This window comes from Cyanistes caeruleus, chromosome 12 (genome assembly GCF_971803275.1).
Source record: "Cyanistes caeruleus chromosome 12, bCyaCae1.hap1.1, whole genome shotgun sequence".
Classification (NCBI taxonomy): Eukaryota; Metazoa; Chordata; class Aves; order Passeriformes; family Paridae; genus Cyanistes; species Cyanistes caeruleus.
Window position 1 is genome coordinate 21,765,081 of NC_141712.1, and position 18,841 is coordinate 21,783,921.

An 18,841-nucleotide genomic window follows, 5' to 3' on the forward strand; every position below is an offset into this window, starting at 1 on the left:
ACAACGATGATTGTGTTTCCTTTTCAAGATGGATTGGAGCAGGTATGGAACAGCTGGGTTCTAGTTGACCTACCCAGAGATTGTGTGTGGTGTACCTGTTTTTATTATTATGTAGTGTTAGCGCATAAGCCTCTCAGATATTAGCAAGTAATAATGTATTGATCTTCAATTAGACTGTGGCCTCAAAGTGCTTTGAAAGAAACTTGACAAAACTATAGGCCTGAGGTCTGCAAACTTTGGGCCTAGTGTCCAGGAGACGAGACTTTTGTCTAAAGGTCTTTCATTGAAATGCCATACCTATGAGACGCTCCCATTAGAACCAGTCCTCAGGTTAACACCTCTTTTGATTGTTCATGCTGTGAATTTGTAAGTGAATTTGGTAAGGGTACAGTGAGTTTGAACTGGAAATTAGTCAGAAGAAAGCTGAGCAAAAATGGTGGAAAGCTTCCCACCATCTCCTGGGTTGCATATTGCTTTCTCCTTTGGCTTCTGTATCTGCTGTTGTGTCTTGCTTCTATCTAGATATTAAGGGATGTATTTATGGCAGTGTTTTTCACTGCTTCATAGCACAACCCAGATTTTTGAGACGAAAAGGAAAGCAACTTCTTGAAGCATGTACTTGTGATACACACAGCTTTATATAGCTGCCAAAAACTGTTAAAGGAAGGAAATGAAAAAACAACGTATTTAGTAGCATTTAGTAGTGCTACCTGTTCCTTCATCAGCATGTTGTCATAATCGCTTCATGTTGCAACCAGGATACTGTTTTTCCATTCTACACCTCTTGCGTGTTTGGTTAGGAACCACTTCTTTCCCCATCTCTTCCATCTTTCAGTCCCTAGCTCCCCTTGCCTCCCAGACCAGGAGCTGTATTTTTACTTTCTTCATCATTGAATTCTGGGTGCTGTCGCAACCTTAGTACCAAACACAGATGGAAAAGTGGTGTAGAAGTCAGTTTTAAAGTTCTGTTGGGATTGCCATGTAGAAGCTGTGTTGTCTTGTGCTTAGTGTGACATTGGTAGCTAGCCTTATGAGTAGCATCTTCTGTTAGGTAGTTTAGCTTCTTAGTGAGCACTTTTCACGACTTCCTTAGACATATGAATAGGAAAAATTGCTAAACAGAAATCTTGTATGGATTACTTTCAAGGTGTGTGAGTGGTTGGGTTTGTGGTTTTTGGAGAGGATGGAGGATATTTTTACACAGATTTTTCTATGCTGTTTGGTTTGTAAATGCAAAAGCTAAAGCTTGGTGTAGAACATCTTTAAACAGGGACAGCCCACAGTGTCACTGCAGGTGTATACTTTGCATGCAAGTTCCAAAGCTAAAACCATTTTAAATGGAATTCTCTGTAGTCTCCCCTCTTTCTCAGCTCAATCCCTGGATACCCTGATGGGTCAACCTGATAGCTGAACCAAGTATTTTCTCTTTTTAATTCCGAATTCTAAGTAGAATTAGTAGCAATCCCTGTGGTACATGCACTCAAAGCTTCTGTTGCTCCCAAGTTGTGCTCCCACACAGCTGTGAATCCAGAAAGTTGTTTGTTGCTGTGTGGGCCATGTGTTGCTGGTAAGATGACTCTAGCTATAGATACCCTTTTTTGTGTGTTTGGTTTCTCTGTGTGCATGCTGATTGACTTTTTTTGTTCTCCTTTACAGTGACCTTAATCACAGCACGCAGTATGTGCAGGGGCTGGCACTTTGTACTCTTGGCTGCATGGGCTCCTCAGAAATGTGCAGAGACCTTGCAGGAGAGGTGGAAAAGCTCCTCAAAACTTCCAATTCCTATCTTAGGAAGAAGGTACTTCAGGAAACTTTTGAATAGTTTGTTATGGATTAAAAGGCAAGATTGATTGAATACCTTTCTAATATCTGGAATTCTAGATGACTGAGATGACACTGAGTGAATATCTTCCCAGTGTGCAAGACAGAGCTCAAAACTCCCTCTCTGTTGATAGCAGGAATGTATGTAAGCCTCTAAAAGATAAGCTTCCAATTGGTGAGGCAGTTGCTTCTATTTTTGTACTCTCCCCTAATGTTATTTGTGGTAGTGTGAACAATTGCCCCCTCATGGAGGTTAGCCTCAAAATTCTGGTCACCAGTTTTATTTGTCTTCTCAGATGAGTCCAGAGAAACTCTGGTTATTAACAGTGCAGGCTGGTATAAAAAGATTTGAATCTATTTGATGTCTTCTGTTGATGATGGTGACAGTAGTATGAGAGCTGGAAGGGTTAAGGTCTTGAAATGGACAAACACTTATAAATTGTCTTGTTTTTGCAGCAAATGTGCCATAGCATCAGCAAAGTGTGATCACCCCCATTCTTTTAGATTTATTTATTGATAAGTCTTGGTGAGAGTGTGAAACAGTAAGATTTAGGAGGAGATGCATTGTTACTTCTTTGTCTAGTGCTGGATCTAGAGAGAGTTTGGAGAGAAAGCAATGCTAAGAGGTCTTGCTGTGTTCTGGAAAGAGGCGCTTGATTTTCAGGCAGGTGCAAGGAATAGTATCTGCTGTTGCTTCTCGATCCTAGGCATATGCTTTTTCAAAAAGGCCTGGAAGTGTAGTTTTGTTTCTCATAGAACCCATCATCTGCAGGAGGAAGTTTGTTTTTTGGGGAAGGAGGGAAAGTAAATAAGCCATAATTTGACAGTAAGTTTAATTATTTGTTTCCAATGCATATCTCCTTCCCAGCAACAGGAAGACAGGCTGAAGTTAGCCCTATTAAAGGCAGAATTGCTTCACAGATAGCAATAGCACTACTTCTGTGAATAATGTGAAAATTAACTAGGGAGAGTATTAGCTTGTAGTTCAGTGCTCCCCCTTTATTCAACTCTCTTCTGGAATGCTGTTTACTAACACATGTAATAGAGAGATGGAAAAATGTGCCATATACTTTGCAGGCCTTTGTTTATCATGAAGATTGTTATAGTTCCCATTGTGCTAGATATTCCCAAAACAGGTATTGTTGTCGTTGCAGTGTGTATTAACAGAAGTGTTTTTCCTATCCAGGCAGCACTGTGTGCTGTTCATGTCATCAGAAAGGTGCCTGAACTTATGGAGATGTTCCTGCCAGCCACCAAAAACTTGCTGAACGAGAAGAACCATGGTAATAGCCAAGATTGTACTTAGCAAGGCTAGGCCATTTTCTAGAGGATAATTCATTTGCTACCTAAGCCTTTCATTTGGAGGGAACTTCAGAGGTTTATTTGTATGATTTGTTTCTTTCCATTTCTACACAGTGAATGCAAATGTCATTTAGAAGGAAGGGATGTGTATGACTCTGCTAGTCAGCAGGATTTTAATATGGCATAGGTGACAAAAGGAGCTCTTTCACTGTGTTTTGATACACTTCAGATTGGGTGAAATGGGAAAGTTTAATTTTTATCCTGTACACTGCCTAAAGTGACTCTAAGGCAGTGACTTCTTAGGGTTTGGAGTTTGTTTGTTTGTTTTTTTTTGTGTAATCTTTCTTTAAATAGAGTTCTGAGTCCTCCTGAGGAAGGTGACATAAGGTCAGCTAGCCTACCCAAATCAGAAGAGAATATCAAGAAGTATGAGGAACTTGACACCCACAATGCACTTAACACATACTGTCCTTCTGGAGTCTTATATTTGTATAAAATCATAGAATGGTTGGTTTTAGAAGAGATCTTAGAGGTCAGTAGCCTAACTGCGTTCATTACTGTATGTTTAGTATTTGAGTTTCTGTAGACCAAATTAAATTTATCTTCTGCTTTGGCCTTTAATTGCAGCTTTAAGACATGAGCACATCGCTGTCTGCTTTCCCTTGGACACAGCTGCAAGCACAAATGTCTGTAGTGATAGATAAAATATGTTGAATTCAAGAATATTTTTTTAATGATTTCCTGTTGTTCTCTTGTGATCTTTATCAAATGTCTGGAGCCAGTGGAATGGTGTTAAATGGAGATACATTTTTCTTTCCCACCTTCCTCACCTTTAGGTGTTCTTCACACATCAGTTGTCCTCCTCACAGAGATGTGTGAGAGAAGCCCAGACATGCTTGCACACTTTAGAAAGGTGAGTGTGAACTGGTGATATTGCAAAGTTAATATTCGTGGCCTTCTAGTAAAACCCTTAAAATTGTTTGGGTGAAGAATTTAATGATACTGTCTGTTCGCTAAATTTTTTTAAAAAAATCATGCAATGTAGGAATTTTGTGTGTATCTAGGCCTAATCCCTTTCAGTAAGTGTTTAAGTTACAAAACATCAGTCTTTAGATTGTGCAGTATAAAACTCATCCTAGAGTTGGATTTAAAGTCGTCTTTGATAGTTCCGTAGGTTTTTCCCCACTCCTCGTATCTAATTGCATAGTGACACTGGAATCACAAATGAAGTAAACATAGAGACAAAGATGAAAAACTGAAGCTTATACCAGCACCTGAATGCCTTAACCACAGCCACACAGTTATATATGCGTGTTCAAAAACATCAATCTGAATTCTAGTTGTATAGATACCTCATGCCTGGTGCATGCTGTGCTGCACAATTTTCCATTTTAACTTAAGGGTTTGAGAGTCAATGTTGCTCTTCCTTCTCTGGTTAAGAATGTTTGCTTCCCATCACCCTCCTGACTTCCTTATGCTGTTCGCTGTAATTTGCTCTATTATTACCATGTGAAAGATTACCGATAGAAGGGCATCTGAAAATTGCCTTGATTGTCATTTTAAGTTCTTTGTCAAAAAGGAGAAATTGAACAAAGCTGGTAGAACAGGGAAGGGCATTTGCTTCTCTGAAAAGTCTTAAAGGTGTTTGTTTATTTGCATGCCCAGTTTACTTTCTCCCTTGACTTGTCTATATCATTAGGGATTTAAAGGGATTTAAAGGGATTTAACCCTTTGGTGCATCTTAGCATTTTGGCATGCATCTTCCCTTGCCTTGATTGTAAATGTCAAAGCATGAAAAAAGATGAGATTCATTTTGCAGGTACCACCCCTGCTACTAATTGCTCAGTTAATGTGATAGTTGTGGGAAAAGAGAGAAGAGCTCAGTCCACAAAATTTGTTACTAGGTGCATTCTTTCTAGCTATTTCTTGTAGTTGTTATGCTGTGAATGGTATAACATTGAACTGTCCCTAACGCTTGCTTTGTCTGTTTTGTCCCTTTTGTCTGTTTGGCATCCTGCTGAGTTAGAATGAAAAGGTAAGAATTAATTTTTCTAGATGATGCATGTTTGCCTTGAATGTGTAGATGTTTGTCCCTTGTGGGGCAGTGCCTCTGAATGACACAGTTGTGATTGCTTCCACATGTTTACTTGTCTAATGCTCTTCGTGTGCTGGTCTTGTCATTAAACCTCTACATCCATGGCAGCCCTGAATCTCAGTTGTGGCCTTCTGTGAACATCAGCCTGCTTTCCTCAAGCTTTCCCTCATTTGAGGAATACTTTTCAGATTTTTTAATTTTTTTTTGTGCCTGCACAGGTTGTTGCCCTGGGCTTTCTTCTTACCACAAATTGGGCTTTGTATTTTGTCTGAATCATGGGGCAAATTTGGGTGATACTCAGAAGGGAGCAGGACAGACAGTTAGTTAACTGCCTGTAAGATGCTGTAAAGGTTTTCTGTGTTGCAAAGAGCTATGCAGTTCAGCTGCAGTGCTGATGGTCTTCATGGGTGTAATTTGTACTCCAGAAGATGGGGGGAGTGGCCTTCAACTATTCTCCATGGCTGTAATGTTTCCCTTTGTTCTGTCCTCAGTCATGATAATTCATGCATGTTGGAAGGCAAAGCAAATGTGAATAAGGGTTCCAGGAATGCTCCGTTTGTCTGTTACTGTGTTTGGAGGGAAGATGTTGCAGCACCCTTCAGTTTTCTCTTTAAGGCAGATACAGGAAGTTCAGGGTTGATTTTGTTCGTGTGTTTTATCAAATGCATGTTTTTGGAGAAGTATGTACTTCTGAAGAGCAAAGGTAGGAACAAAAGGAGATGACAGGAAAACTAGGCTGGTTTTCTTCCTGTACTATAACACAAATGTAGATTAACTACTTTAAAGATAGAATATGCTGCTCTGGTCCCAGCTTAACTGTTTCTAGTTGTGTCTTAGCCAAGCTGTAGGTATTTGTACAGCATCAGCTCTAGGTGTGCAGGTTGAACTTTTTGGAAAAATCCAGCAACTGACTTGCTTTCAAATACAAGATTTGCTCTTGGACCTCTGCTTCAAAGCTGGGGTCAGGGAAACAACAGTACCCTAATAGGACAACTCTCTTCTTCACAGCTTGTTCCCCAATTAGTTCGTATTCTGAAGAACCTTATCATGTCTGGATATTCACCAGAGCATGATGTGTCTGGGATCAGTGACCCCTTTTTGCAGGTAAGAACTAATGCAAATACTGACTGATAGCTCTAATTCTAGGACTGTGTTTTGAGCATTAGGTGTGATGAGGTGGCTACCGCCACACTTGTGTTGATTTTAAGGCTTTTTTAGCCTTCCTTCAAGGTGATTGTGCAAATGCTGTTTATCTGCTCTGTGGAAGACACGTGCCTTAGTTTAACCAGCAGTTGTAGTGATTTATCACATAATGTGACAAAAGAGAGAAGCAGCATATATTGGTTTTGGAAGGCTGTGCCTGGTAGCAAGGGGACTCCGAACAGTTCTGGCTAGTGGGAAGAAGATAAGCACAGCAGAAACCTATTTTTGTCAATAAAGTTCTTATCTGGGATAAGCATTTTGCTTAAGAGTGGAAATCAGCAGCTTGTTTTGCTTTTCTACCACTATGAGTCCATGTCAAACACTGCCATCCAAGCTTTTCTTTGCTTTATTTTATCAAATAGGTACGAATCCTGCGATTACTAAGAATTTTAGGAAGAAATGATGATGATTCTAGTGAAGCAATGAATGATATACTTGCGCAGGTAAGACCTGCAAGGTGGATGATTTGTTTAAACTCCCTCTTAGTTTCATTATAATTTGGGTTCAGCAGCACAGCTGCTTGCCATGTGGAGTGAAATTTTCTTGAAAGAGATGCATGTTCAAGTGTGATGCTGTTTTGTAGGGGTTGGTTACTTTCACTGCCTGTTCTGCAGAGCAGCACACAGGAGATCTGCTTTAAATTCGTTGAAGTTACTTTGTTTCTTTTCTCCAGGTTGCCACTAATACAGAAACAAGTAAAAATGTGGGAAACGCCATTCTCTATGAAACTGTGCTGACTATTATGGATATAAAATCCGAGAGTGGCCTGAGAGTAAGTTGCCTTTGCTATGGCCTTTGTTTTTTTCCTAGGATTGTATTAGAGTAATTTATGTGGAGGACGTGAAGCAAGGTTGTTTCACCATAACACAGCTCTGTGTCTGACTCTAGATAAGTCTGTAGCCTTTGTATAAAGGGTGCTTGTTTTGGGGGAGGGAGAGTGTTTGGGTTTCTTAAAATGGCAAAAAATAAAAGGCAAAATTTCCTGAGTGTCCTGAATGCAAGTGAGAGCCTGTGATGCATCTCTTAGCATTTCCTTTGCTTAGGCAGCTTCTAGAGTTCTTTTTGGCTGAGAACCACAATGCTAGTTTTGATGTGTTGCCTTTGAAGTCATCATGAAATGATGAAGATGACCAGCAGCCCTTTTAGATTATTGATCTTCCCTAACTCTTTCTGCAGGTCTTAGCCATTAACATCCTAGGCCGTTTCTTATTAAACAACGACAAAAATATTAGGTAAGTTGTAAAAAGTGTATTTTGACATCACCCAGTTTAAAATGTGTGAGAAGCAATTGCACAAAGATGATGCTGAAGTAAAGCTTTCCAGGAGACCATGTTGGGATCACTGCTTTTGGGGTTAGTGTGGCTGTTGAGCTTGCTTCTTTCTTGGTGCATTCTTTCCTCTATGCTAATCTGAACTGTGGCCCTTCCTTTCTTAGTTGGTAAGTTGGATTGTATGATCTGTTTCTCAACATGTGATTTCTTAATCAGATCCATGTTTTTTTTTCCTGTCTTGCCCCAAGTGGACTGTGGTGCTATTCAAATCAGAATTGGCGTTGGAGATCTGACAAATTAGGCAAAGACTGATTTTTCTGATTGTGTCCTGGTGGCAACAAAGGAGTTTAGTTCTGCTCTGGTCACTATTAATCAGGATTTGGAATTGCTGAAACTGCTAGAATTGAATACCATCTCTAAGGAGTTGATAGCAAATCATTATATGGGTTTCAGACTCTAGCCCTTGGAATTTTGACTGATACTGTTTTGAATGTAAGATCTGCAGAGGTGCTTGGGACAGGTGCTTGCTTGTCTGGGCAGCAGTGTTGTTGTTAGGCATGTTAAAATTTAGTGTAGTAACCTACCCAGTAAGTCTCCTATAGGATCTCTATTCATTACTGAGTACAAGAGAATACTAGTCTGTTGCAAAATAAGGCTAGGTTTGAAACAAGGGGACAGTGTCTGTGCACAGATATTAAATGGTTACTGTCAGCTAATGATGACTGTATGTCTTTACTGCAGATATGTAGCTTTGACGTCATTGTTGAAAACTGTGCAGACAGACCATAATGCAGTACAGCGGCACCGAAGCACCATCGTGGACTGCCTGAAGGATCTGGATGTCTCCATTAAAAGGTAATCAGATAATCAGTGAAACAGACTCTTGAGGTTGACCGTCTGTAGAAAGAGAGCAGAGCATAGGGGGAAATGACAAAAATCCTGGGGAGCTGTGAGACTACTATGAAGGTATAATATGGTTCCATAATTCAAACAAAATAATAAAAATGTACACCCATTTTTGGAAAGCTGCTGTTACATTTCACAGGGAAAAAATAAATTCTGTTTGCCTGAATTTTTCCAGAATGCAGTATCAGTGGACATTAGATTTGTGTGCTCTCAGTGAGATGGAAAGCCTCTGTGCCCTGTGATTATGATGAAACCTACTCTGATGTGCTCCACGTTGGTTCCTTTCTCAGATGAATGGGCAGTGCCATGCTGTCTTGAAGAAGTGTTAAGTCATCTAAATAATGTATTCTTAGATATATTAGGGAGTGGTAGAATTCAGACTTGATAGCTCAAAAAAATTGCATACAAACCACATCCTTTTATCATTCTTAGTGTTCATTTGTCATGTAAATAGTAGTGTTGCTGCCTGGAATTGTGGAATTGCTGTTCTCTGGGCATTGGGAAAGCTTGCAACCTTAGTTCTCATTAGAGAAATACTTTTTGTCTTGTACTCTGTCTTAATTTCTTCCAGTTTATTCTCTTTACTTCAGTTAAGTTCCTTTTATTCATGATAGTTACTTTCTCCTGTTTCTGTCACTTGTGGAAATTATTGAGCTGTTTGGTTGCCCAGCCTATGTGGAAGGCTGCTCTTCTAAACGGAGTGTTTCAGGCTGTTGATTCTTTGTTCTTTCTTTCAGAACTCTCCTCCTCCTCATTTTTCTTTCTGTAACTGGGTTGCAAATAAAGTTCTGGGCTCAGTGCAGTGTACAGCATGCAGTGTTGGGCACAGCAGTATTTTTCCTGCTGCATTTTGTGGAGTCTCTCTGCTACAGGCCAGAATTGCATTGAACACTCGTCACATGAATACAGCTTCAGAATTATTTGACCTCTTCTTTTCCATCTACTCAAACTGATTAGATACACCATCGATCCTTGTTCTGATAGTCATTCTTCAAACTTATGCCCATCTAATCAATCAGCACTAGATTGTTTTAACAGCACTACTGTATACAGACTAATACATCTAAAATGGGAAAGAAACTGGATTTGCCTTGCTTCTGAAACTTACTTTTTAACTGCTATGTAATGGATATCATGTAATCTCATTTTACAGTTGCAAACTATTCCAAACCACAGATTTGTATCTTAAACACTGAACAAGTCAGGCTGCTATTGCTGTTTGGTGTCGGAGCCAGCATGGGGCTTGGTTGTAGAGCAGCAAAGCCTTGTCTAGGTTTTGGGTAGAGGGCAACAAAAATATTTTATTGGTGACTGCTAGGAAAACACAGGTATGCACAAACAACTTCATGTCTAAGCTTCATGTCTAAGTGCTGTTGGAGGATGAAGCCTTTGAGTGATCCATCAGCAGAGCATGATGTTGCCATGCTGACACTCGTGCTGCTGACAATGCACTGTCTTCATTGGAGCATTATGACTGGATATATGTCAGAGTCCCCAGGCAGCAAGCTTCAAGGACTTGAGGGAAAGACATGATACCTGGTTTTGGTTATCTGAAGCATGGCCTCTGCTCATCTTCTTGTAATTGGTGCAGTTCCTCTTTGGTCCATATAGGGTAATTCAGAATGGCTTTGCCATTTAATTAAAGTCTTTCAGTCTGCTTGATTTGATTAAATGACATGATTAAGAGCTTTGTGACAGAAATAAAACATGTAATATGACTAAAGGTAAGCAATATGTGCTGAGGTAAATGCCTGGTATGAAGACCAAATGGTACTCTTCTGCACAGCTGCAGTATTGATATATTCTAAACATAAACATGGAAAACATGTAACCCTTTAGGGTCGGGTGTAATAGAGTTGGGAACTAGTTGGAGAGATGGAAACAGTTCTAATAATGGTATAGGTTATCAACTAAACACAGATTTAAATGTTAAAAGGTAGCACTTTAGTTGCATATTTCCAACCTGATTCTGAACACCTCTGTATTTTTCAGTCCCTTGGTACTAGCTGGTTAAAAAGCAAAGTGACACATTTACAATTCACCATTCTGTAAAAATCCTTATTAGTATAATAACTAGGAAAATCTAGAGAAGTAGTGTTGTCTAGATGTTTTCAGATTCTTGAGAACAAATAGCATGTGCCCAATACCATTTTAAAATTCAGTCAGGGTTATTTAGCGAACCTGTTTTAATGCAGCTGCTGCTAAGTTATGCAGAAATCAATCACATATGAAATTAGTAGTCTTCATCCAAAAAAAACGACAGAAGAACAAGAGATCTGTGCTAGAAAAAACTACAGAAACTTCAAATATAAAGGCCTGGGAGTAGCCTCTAAGCTCTCACTGTGTACAAAAGGAATAGCAAGGAGATAGTAGCCTGACTAGTTTTGATGTCAGCACGTGTGGTGAAGAGGAATGAACAGCACCAGGGTAACTTGGGGTTCTAGAAATCTTACATAGTTTATCTAACTGGACACAGTAAAGTTTCTCAGTTAATATCTTAAATCTCTACTGTGTTTGAATGTCTAATATATGGAATTGGAGAGAGGTCTGTTCTGGATCCCTGAAGCTGGAGAAAGTATGTTGTGGCATATTTTAATTGTTACAGTTGTGTGTCAGAAAAGACCAACATTCAGTTACACTTGAACAGTCAGACTTTAATCCCAGTGGACTCTGGCTGCTGAAAGATACTGTGAGCCCTAAGCTGTCTTTAACGTATGGATAGATGTTTCTAGAACACCCCATAGCCCCCCACTCCCCCTTAATTTTTTGGAGGGTGGATGTTTGTCTGCCTATGAACAAAAAAATACTGCATATTAAATGTGGAGGGCTGTTACCACAGGATTTGTAGGTATTGATCTCATCTTAATTAAAAAGTAACTGCATTTTTGTAGCTGGATTTGGGGATTTTTTACTTCCTTCACTAGGTGAACTTACTTGTTGGTTTTCCATCTCTTGCCCTAGGCGTGCAATGGAACTGAGTTTCGCTCTTGTTAATGGGAACAATGTCCGTGGAATGATGAAGGAGTTACTGTATTTCCTAGATTCTTGTGAACCAGAGTTCAAGGCAGACTGTGCATCTGGAATATTTCTTGCAGCTGAGAAGTATGGAGTTGTTTTAATTGCTAATTATTTTTGGTACATCCTTGGGATTGTAAACATCTTGTGTGTTGTTTCTCTCCCTGCTTGCTTCCAAGAGAGAATGTGTTGATTCATTTCTTCTCTGTTCACTGATTTATGTGTGGGTTGTCAGTTTTAGCCCTCCCTCAGTATTGATGTCCTTCCTCAGGAAGCAGAGGGCCAGGATCTAACTGAAAGGGGAGATTCTGATGGTGGTGAGCTTCTTGCTGGTGTTGAAGACAGGCGGTTATTGCTCTAACTTGTTTTCTTAATTTTGTCAGATATGCTCCTTCCAAGCGCTGGCACATAGACACAATTATGAGAGTCTTAACAACAGTAAGTGAAATTGCCTCTTTTGTGTATGACTACATAATTTTTTTTTTAATTCTGGTGGAAGTTACCATCAAGTTGGAGATGGTTCTAAAGGCTGGCAGCTAACAAATGCTAAAATGCATAGAGGAAATGTACTTTGGATAATCACACTTACTGAGTTTACATATTTCTGACAGCCTTCCATCCCTGAGTGATTTTTTAGAAGAACTGTACTATTTCAGAAGCACACAAGAGTAGCAGTGTTTCTACTGCAGTAATCACATTAGGTTTCTAAGGACAACTCTTGTTCTAGCTGATTCCAATATACAGTCCTTTCAGAGGAGAGTGAATGCAGCCTTAAGTGACTTGCAAAGAGAAAGGGGATTGAAGGAGTTTCTTGGAATGACTCCAAGTTGAGTTTATCAAAAATTGTTAATGAAACTGTCAACAGCATTCTAGTTCACCTTCTTTAGGTTTAATTACTCTTTATCTACTTGAATTTATCTATAAACGTCATAGCTGAGGTGGAACTGGAGTAGTGCTTTGGCAGCTGAGAAAAGAGATCTGGGTAACTTGCGTAGGCAACGTGTTCTGTCAGGTAAAGGAGTTGGAAGAAATTTATGAGTGTTCAAATTTGAGAAGTTTGTCAAGAAGTCTGGCTGGGATGCTCATGTGTCACCCTGAAACAGAATTATATTCATCTGAAATAAAAAGTAATTTCCATTGGAAGGTTGGCTGTGAGAATTGCTCTCATGACTTCCTGAAGTCGTCTTAAGATGTAAAAGTAGCTTGTTACTTGTCACAAAGTTAAAGTAAATAACTGCTTTTTCATGTCTGCTAGATAAAGCACTCATAAAGTTGTATTCATTTTTGCATTCTATCCTCTTGCAGCTTCAGGGATACAGTGTGGATTTCTGAGTATAGTTTTATTTGTTGGTAAATGTGCTGTCCTGTACTTCTGTCCTCCGAGGTTGCTCAAAGTCAACCATAAAGTGCTCATGGATGAGGGGGTTGATCTTTATTTCCAGGTGCATCAGGTGGTTTTGTGAAGGGTATCACAGCTGTTGAGTGTTACTTAAGAACATCCATAGTAAAACCTAACAATTGTTCTTGCAGGCAGGAAGTTATGTTCGTGATGATGCTGTTCCAAATCTGATCCAGTTAATAACTAATAGTGTGGAGATGCATGCCTACACTGTGCAGAGACTCTACAAAGCCATCCTTGGAGATTACTCCCAGGTAAAAACAAATGCGGCCAGCTTCAGTTTAGTTGTTGCACTTCAGTAATTATGCATGTTTACTCAGCATCTCAGGGAAAGCTCATATCACATTGTCTGGCTCCAAGGGAGAAACTGCTGACCAGGCATGTCTTCTATAAGTTTATGTTCTTTTTAGTTTTTCCAATTCTCTTGTGGAATTCTTGATTGAATCAGATACTCCTCTTTCTTCTGCTGTGGAAGGCTAGGCTTACTCCTGGACATGCAGATGGTTTAAATTATCATGCAGGCAGCCATTTATCATTGAGCCTTTGATTTTTCCTCCAACAGCAACCCCTGGTACAAGTTGCCTCCTGGTGCATAGGAGAGTATGGAGATCTTCTGGTGTCTGGTCAGTGTGAAGAGGAGGAACCAATACAGGTATAGCTTGGGAAAGAACTGCAACTGGATGCCTGTCTGAGGCTGGACACACTTGATACTGGCTAGGTGAAGGGCGCGCTTTCAGCAGTTCCCTAGCACAAATGTCCATGATGGTAATGCCCTGGACAGGAATCTCCTTCCTCTGCTGCAGGCATGGACTGTGTAAACACTGGACATGTGGAGTGCTGCTACAACTGGCAGAATGATGTGGTTTCCGTGCTAACTGATTTGGAAGAAATCTGCTAGGGTCTTAACGGTGTATTTCAGTGATAAACCTGCTCTTCAATGTGTGAAACAGGAACTGCATTTCAAAACTCACACCATTAAAATCTCCTCTACCTGGATGCATGTCTCTCACACTCTGAACATAATGCTATAGGCTCAGAGTTGCAGAGGAGGTGTGACATGGCCATATTAGGCAAGAGACAGGTTTTTACAGTATATGCTGGGAGGCTTGCTGTAAGCTTCTTTCTGTCTTAGCCTGACCTCGCTGTACCTTTTCAGGTAACAGAGGATGAAGTTCTTGATATTTTAGAAAGCATCCTGATATCTAATATGTCTGCATCTGTGACACGAGGCTATGCTCTCACTGCCATCATGAAGCTTTCAACAAGGTTTACCTGCACTGTCAAGTGAGTTCCCATTGGTGGTGTACTGCACAGGGCTTTGTTGCAAATACACCGACATCAGTTGTCTTCAGTAGGAGTATTCCTTGAACATGTTCTACTTGCATGATTTACATGAGTCATCATGTTATTTGTTGGCTTTTACAGTCCTCCTTTACTCACAGGGTGGAAGATGTCTGCTGTGGGTACTGTTTTTCTCTAGGGTTGCCCTCTGTGTGGGGACTTAATCCATGTTGCTAGTTCTTGAAAACTTCTTATGGGGAAGATAAGTCTGTACTTTCAGTGGACCGTTCTTTCCAGTTCCTTTTTTGGATGATGGAGAGAAAAATAGCCTTGTTTCTTGTTGGACATTTCTCAGTGTGGGTAGTTGAGCTTCTTTATGCTATACCCTGAGGTGGTGTATTAAATTGATGCTTTTGTGAAGGGACAGTACATATATGGATGTTACATGGATAGTGCTGTTTTACATGAGTTACATGAGACTCCTGTTGAACAGAGACTAGGTACAATCTTCAGGATGACACATGCTAATCCCTTGCTTATTGCTGCTAATTCCATCATGTGTTTGTTTTCCCTTGCCCCCCACAGCCGCATTAAGAAGGTGGTTTCCATCTACGGCAGTAGCATTGATGTGGAGCTACAACAGCGGGCTGTGGAATATAATGCACTTTTCAAGAAATATGATCACATGAGGTAAGTGCCGATAGAGATTTGATGTTTGAAAAGAACCATTATCTGTTCTGATCTCCTGTGGATGACAGTGTACTGGACTCAGTGTACTGAGAACTTTGGTGATTTTTGTTAGGGTTACAGGGGAGCCAGAATCCCACTCCTTCTACTGGGTTTGCGAGTGTTTTAAGGACTTAATGTATCCTGTGTTATTAATCTGTGATCAGGGACTCTATCTGCCAAAGCATTTGTCCTGCTTTGAGCCTGAGCTTGTCAGGTACTGGGGGGAAGCAGGAGACAGGAAGGCTTGTTTGTCTTTTAGCTATCAACTAGTGTATTTGCAGTGGCACAGAATGCCAGTGATTGCTTCTGACCACCTGAAACTGTCATGCAGCCTTGCAGTTCTCCCGTATTGGAGCTCAAGGGAAAAGGCAGGTTGTCCTGTATATGAGCTCTTGAATGTCTAAGTATTTGGATTGGGATCCAGGAAGATGGCACAGTGTAACTATGTCAGCTTCTTTCAGGCCAGCACTGCTTGAGAGAATGCCAGTAATGGAGAAAGTCACTACAAATGGCCCTGCTGAGATTGTACAGACCAATGGAGAGACAGAGACGTCAGTACTGGAAACCAAACCTCCACCCTCTGGATTGCAGCCTGCCAACCAGGTAATAGAAACTGACAGAGGATAAACTTCCATTGCTTGTCAGATCATGTTTCAGCCAGTGCCAACAGCAAGCTGAGACCATCTCCCTCACACTCTCTGCTTCTTTGCTGTTTCTCACTGATGATGATGATCGTATCATTGCTCTGCTCTGGTGGCTCTCCTGTCCAGAATAGGCGTGTGGGACAGTCCTTGTAGGCTGTTCTGGAGCAGGGTGGGATTATCTCAGTTTGTTATGGTGCTAATAATGCCAAGGTTGTGTGTTTGATCCCCTTATGAGCCATTCACTTTAGAGTTGGACTCAATGATTCTTGTGGGTCCCTTCCAACTCAGAACATTTTGTGATTCCCCAACATGTCTTAGTGTGCATGAACCCAGTCCTTCCCTCAGGATATTCCAAGTCCTTCCCTATCTCTTCCATCCCTCAAGCATGGAAACTAGATTTCTTGTGGGGCATGGATCACAGTGAAACTAAGAACTCCTCTAACTAAGAACCTTCTAACTAGCCATCAGCTCTGGTGGTCTTTAGTTTGAGAACAAGTAGAATACACTGCATTTGCAAGGGAAAGTAGCAAAACATTGAATATTTATATTATATCCACTCTCTCATTAGGCAAATGATTTATTGGACTTGTTGGGGGAAAGTGATATAACACCTGTAATTCCCACTGCACCTACAATCAAGCCAGCCTCTGCTGGTGGGGAGCTGCTTGACCTCCTGGGAGATCTCAACCTAACAGGTGAGCAGGCTGCATTTCTTAGAAGTCTATATTCTCATCCTTGGGATGGGATGAGAGTGGGCTACTTTTTCATTGTCTTTAAAGTCCTAGTTTTTACACTTACTCATACCAAGATCCATATTAGTGTACAGGTGGGAGTCAGTGATGAAGTCACAGGTTGATTCTGCATGATTAGCTGCTGAGACTTGAGAAATTTCACACCTGAAAGGCTGTGAGCCTTTCCAGAGAGGACTGTGAGATGTGAGGAATTAATTCCATTTGAATGCTTGCTAGTGCAATAGAAGCCAGTTCTTGAAAGCAAAGAAGGGGAGGATGACAACACAGGCGATTTATAGAGCTTCATGTAAAGAAATACATTATGCAGCACTCAGTCTTCTGTGAAGGAATAATTACTCTTCATTTCCTGACAGCAAAGAATTAATCCTTCAACATTTCTTGTAGGTTCTCCAGTATCTGCCCCTGCACCCCAGATAGCACAGCCTCCGTTCCTGCTCGATGGACTTACATCTCAGCCTCTCTTCAATGATATTGCTGCAGGTTAGGGACATGTAAATTCTTTGCCTAAAGCGCCCCAGCATCCAACTAGAAGAGGAAAGAAGCAATAGAAAAAAGAAAGGCAGGGGGGCTGCAATTTGAAAGTGTGGCATAGACACTGCAGTACAAGGGGGTGTGTTTAATTTTCAGAAGAGTCTGGGGTAAAGTAAATGCATACTATGATGTTGAGAATGATCTCCAGATTCTGTAAGTCTGCTGGTTTTTTGTTTCCAACAGGAATCCCCTCCATTACGGCATACAACAAGAATGGGCTGAAGATTGATTTCACCTTTGAGAGGTCGAACACCAACCCTAGTGTCACTGTAATCACGATACAGGCCTCCAACAGCACAGAGCTGGACATGACAGATTTTGTTTTCCAAGCTGCAGTACCAAAGGTAGAGCCACTTTGGGCAATTACAGTGAGAAGCTGAGGGCCAGTTGCAAACACTTCCTGATTGGTGCTTTCATGCAGATAGAAACTTGCAAGGTGAACAAGGCTGAGAACTGTTCCAAGTTTCTCTTAGTGCCAGTCTGAAAGTACATGTTGTAAATGCAACAGAACACAGATTCCAATCAAATTGGACCACTTCTGCTTGAACAAAATCGTGTTTTGAAATCACCACTTTCTAGAAAAATGGCTAAACCTTAGGCAAAAAAAACAATTTGGGTCAAAACCAGTATTTTGTAGGCACTAATCATGTCCTTTTTTCTTCATTTCCAAGAAATATACTGTGTTCTTTGGAGCTATGAGTACTTGAAAGAAAAAATCTTTTGAAGCAATTAGTTGCTTATAAAAATATAAGTGAGTCACAATATCGTGATTAATGGCAGTCCTCATTTAAAGAAGTGAATTGTTTCCCCCTGCACTCAGCTTTACCACAAAATGTGAGAGACAGATATTGCCTAGTTTATAGCAGAGGAGACTGTTGAAGCAGCATGTGACTGGAATGCTCTCCAAATTTGGGAAAGTACATTTACTTCTAGGAACTAGTATTCCTCTAACTTGCATTCAGGTAGATTTTACACCTGCCATAGGAAGGAATCAGGGAAAGAGCAAGCCTCCTGAAGGTCTGGGTGTGCTGACTGTTCCTCTGAGTTCAACACATGGAACCAAATGTTGCTGCTGATCTTGGTACACTGCAGTAAACCCTCACCTCCTATTATTTGTGTTACCTGGATCCTATGTGCATAGGAAGTAGGTGGGCCAGTGAATGTGTTGTTCTTGTGGAACAAGATGAGGAGTTCAAGAACTGATTATTCAGGGCCAGAAACCGAACTTTTAATTTTCCTTGCTTTCTTTCCATCACTTCTTGCAAACCAGTCACTTCTTACTTGATTACGCATCAAATTGTTTTCTTTTTGCCCTGTCTTCAGACATTCCAGCTGCAGCTTCTGTCTCCCAGCAGCAGTGTCATCCCTGCATTTAACTCTGGGACCATCACACAGGTCATTAAAGTCCTGAATCCACAGAAGGTGAGTGATTCCAAGAAGAATTGTTGAAGATACTGTCTTGTAATCATTCATTTAGTGGCAGCTAGGGATGCATCTCTGATGAGAGGTAGGGAGTGATGGGAGTGAATGATATGTCTTTCATGGCAGTCATTTTGGTTAGAGTTAGGAAGAAGCTATGAAAAACACAGGAGGCTCTGGACACAGGTTTGGTCTTCTATTTGGTTACACTGCTAAAACAGTTTAACAACTTTGCTGCCTTGAATTCATTCAAGTCTTGCATCGCAGTGCTTGTTAATTTCTCAAATGGTCAGAGGAGCTAAACCTTGTGTTTCTGTGGGTTGTAAAAGTGACGTTTGGAAGGCAAGCATCTTGACACATAAAGATACTCAACATTTGTTCTTGCTATCTGCAGTGTATTCTTACACAAAAAAGTAGCTTGATCCATGTTCTTAAAATTGCCCGTCAAGTGGTCTCATTTGTTTTTAATGTGA

General features: G+C 40.6%; 1 protein-coding gene and 1 non-coding gene across 7 annotated transcripts in view; both read left to right on the forward strand.

Moving 5' to 3' along the window:
• The window catches only part of AP1G1 (adaptor related protein complex 1 subunit gamma 1), a 39,512-nt gene that overhangs the window by 15,187 nt on the left and 5,484 nt on the right, over positions 1-18,841 (forward strand). For 3 of the 6 annotated variants that reach the window (XM_086848095.1, XM_086848094.1, XM_086848096.1), the window contains exons 4-23: positions 1,657-1,798; positions 1,882-1,962; positions 3,008-3,104; positions 3,960-4,036; positions 6,227-6,322; positions 6,784-6,864; positions 7,095-7,193; positions 7,598-7,653; positions 8,434-8,547; positions 11,560-11,700; positions 11,997-12,051; positions 13,144-13,266; positions 13,575-13,664; positions 14,169-14,296; positions 14,879-14,983; positions 15,484-15,625; positions 16,235-16,361; positions 16,803-16,898; positions 17,133-17,293; positions 18,273-18,371. In XM_086848095.1, the coding sequence (XP_086704221.1) occupies positions 1,657-1,798; positions 1,882-1,962; positions 3,008-3,104; positions 3,960-4,036; positions 6,227-6,322; positions 6,784-6,864; positions 7,095-7,193; positions 7,598-7,653; positions 8,434-8,547; positions 11,560-11,700; positions 11,997-12,051; positions 13,144-13,266; positions 13,575-13,664; positions 14,169-14,296; positions 14,879-14,983; positions 15,484-15,625; positions 16,235-16,361; positions 16,803-16,898; positions 17,133-17,293; positions 18,273-18,371 (2,110 nt within the window). The remainder of the gene's footprint in view (positions 1-1,656; positions 1,799-1,881; positions 1,963-3,007; positions 3,105-3,959; positions 4,037-6,226; positions 6,323-6,783; positions 6,865-7,094; positions 7,194-7,597; positions 7,654-8,433; positions 8,548-11,559; positions 11,701-11,996; positions 12,052-13,143; positions 13,267-13,574; positions 13,665-14,168; positions 14,297-14,878; positions 14,984-15,483; positions 15,626-16,234; positions 16,362-16,802; positions 16,899-17,132; positions 17,294-18,272; positions 18,372-18,841) is intronic. The other 3 variants (XR_015275512.1, XM_086848098.1, XM_086848097.1) reach the window with 1 other exon arrangement.
• Positions 9,965-10,051, forward strand: LOC111934795 (small nucleolar RNA SNORD71). Its single transcript, XR_002867411.1, has one exon. It is a non-coding gene; the product is annotated as a small nucleolar RNA SNORD71 (small nucleolar RNA).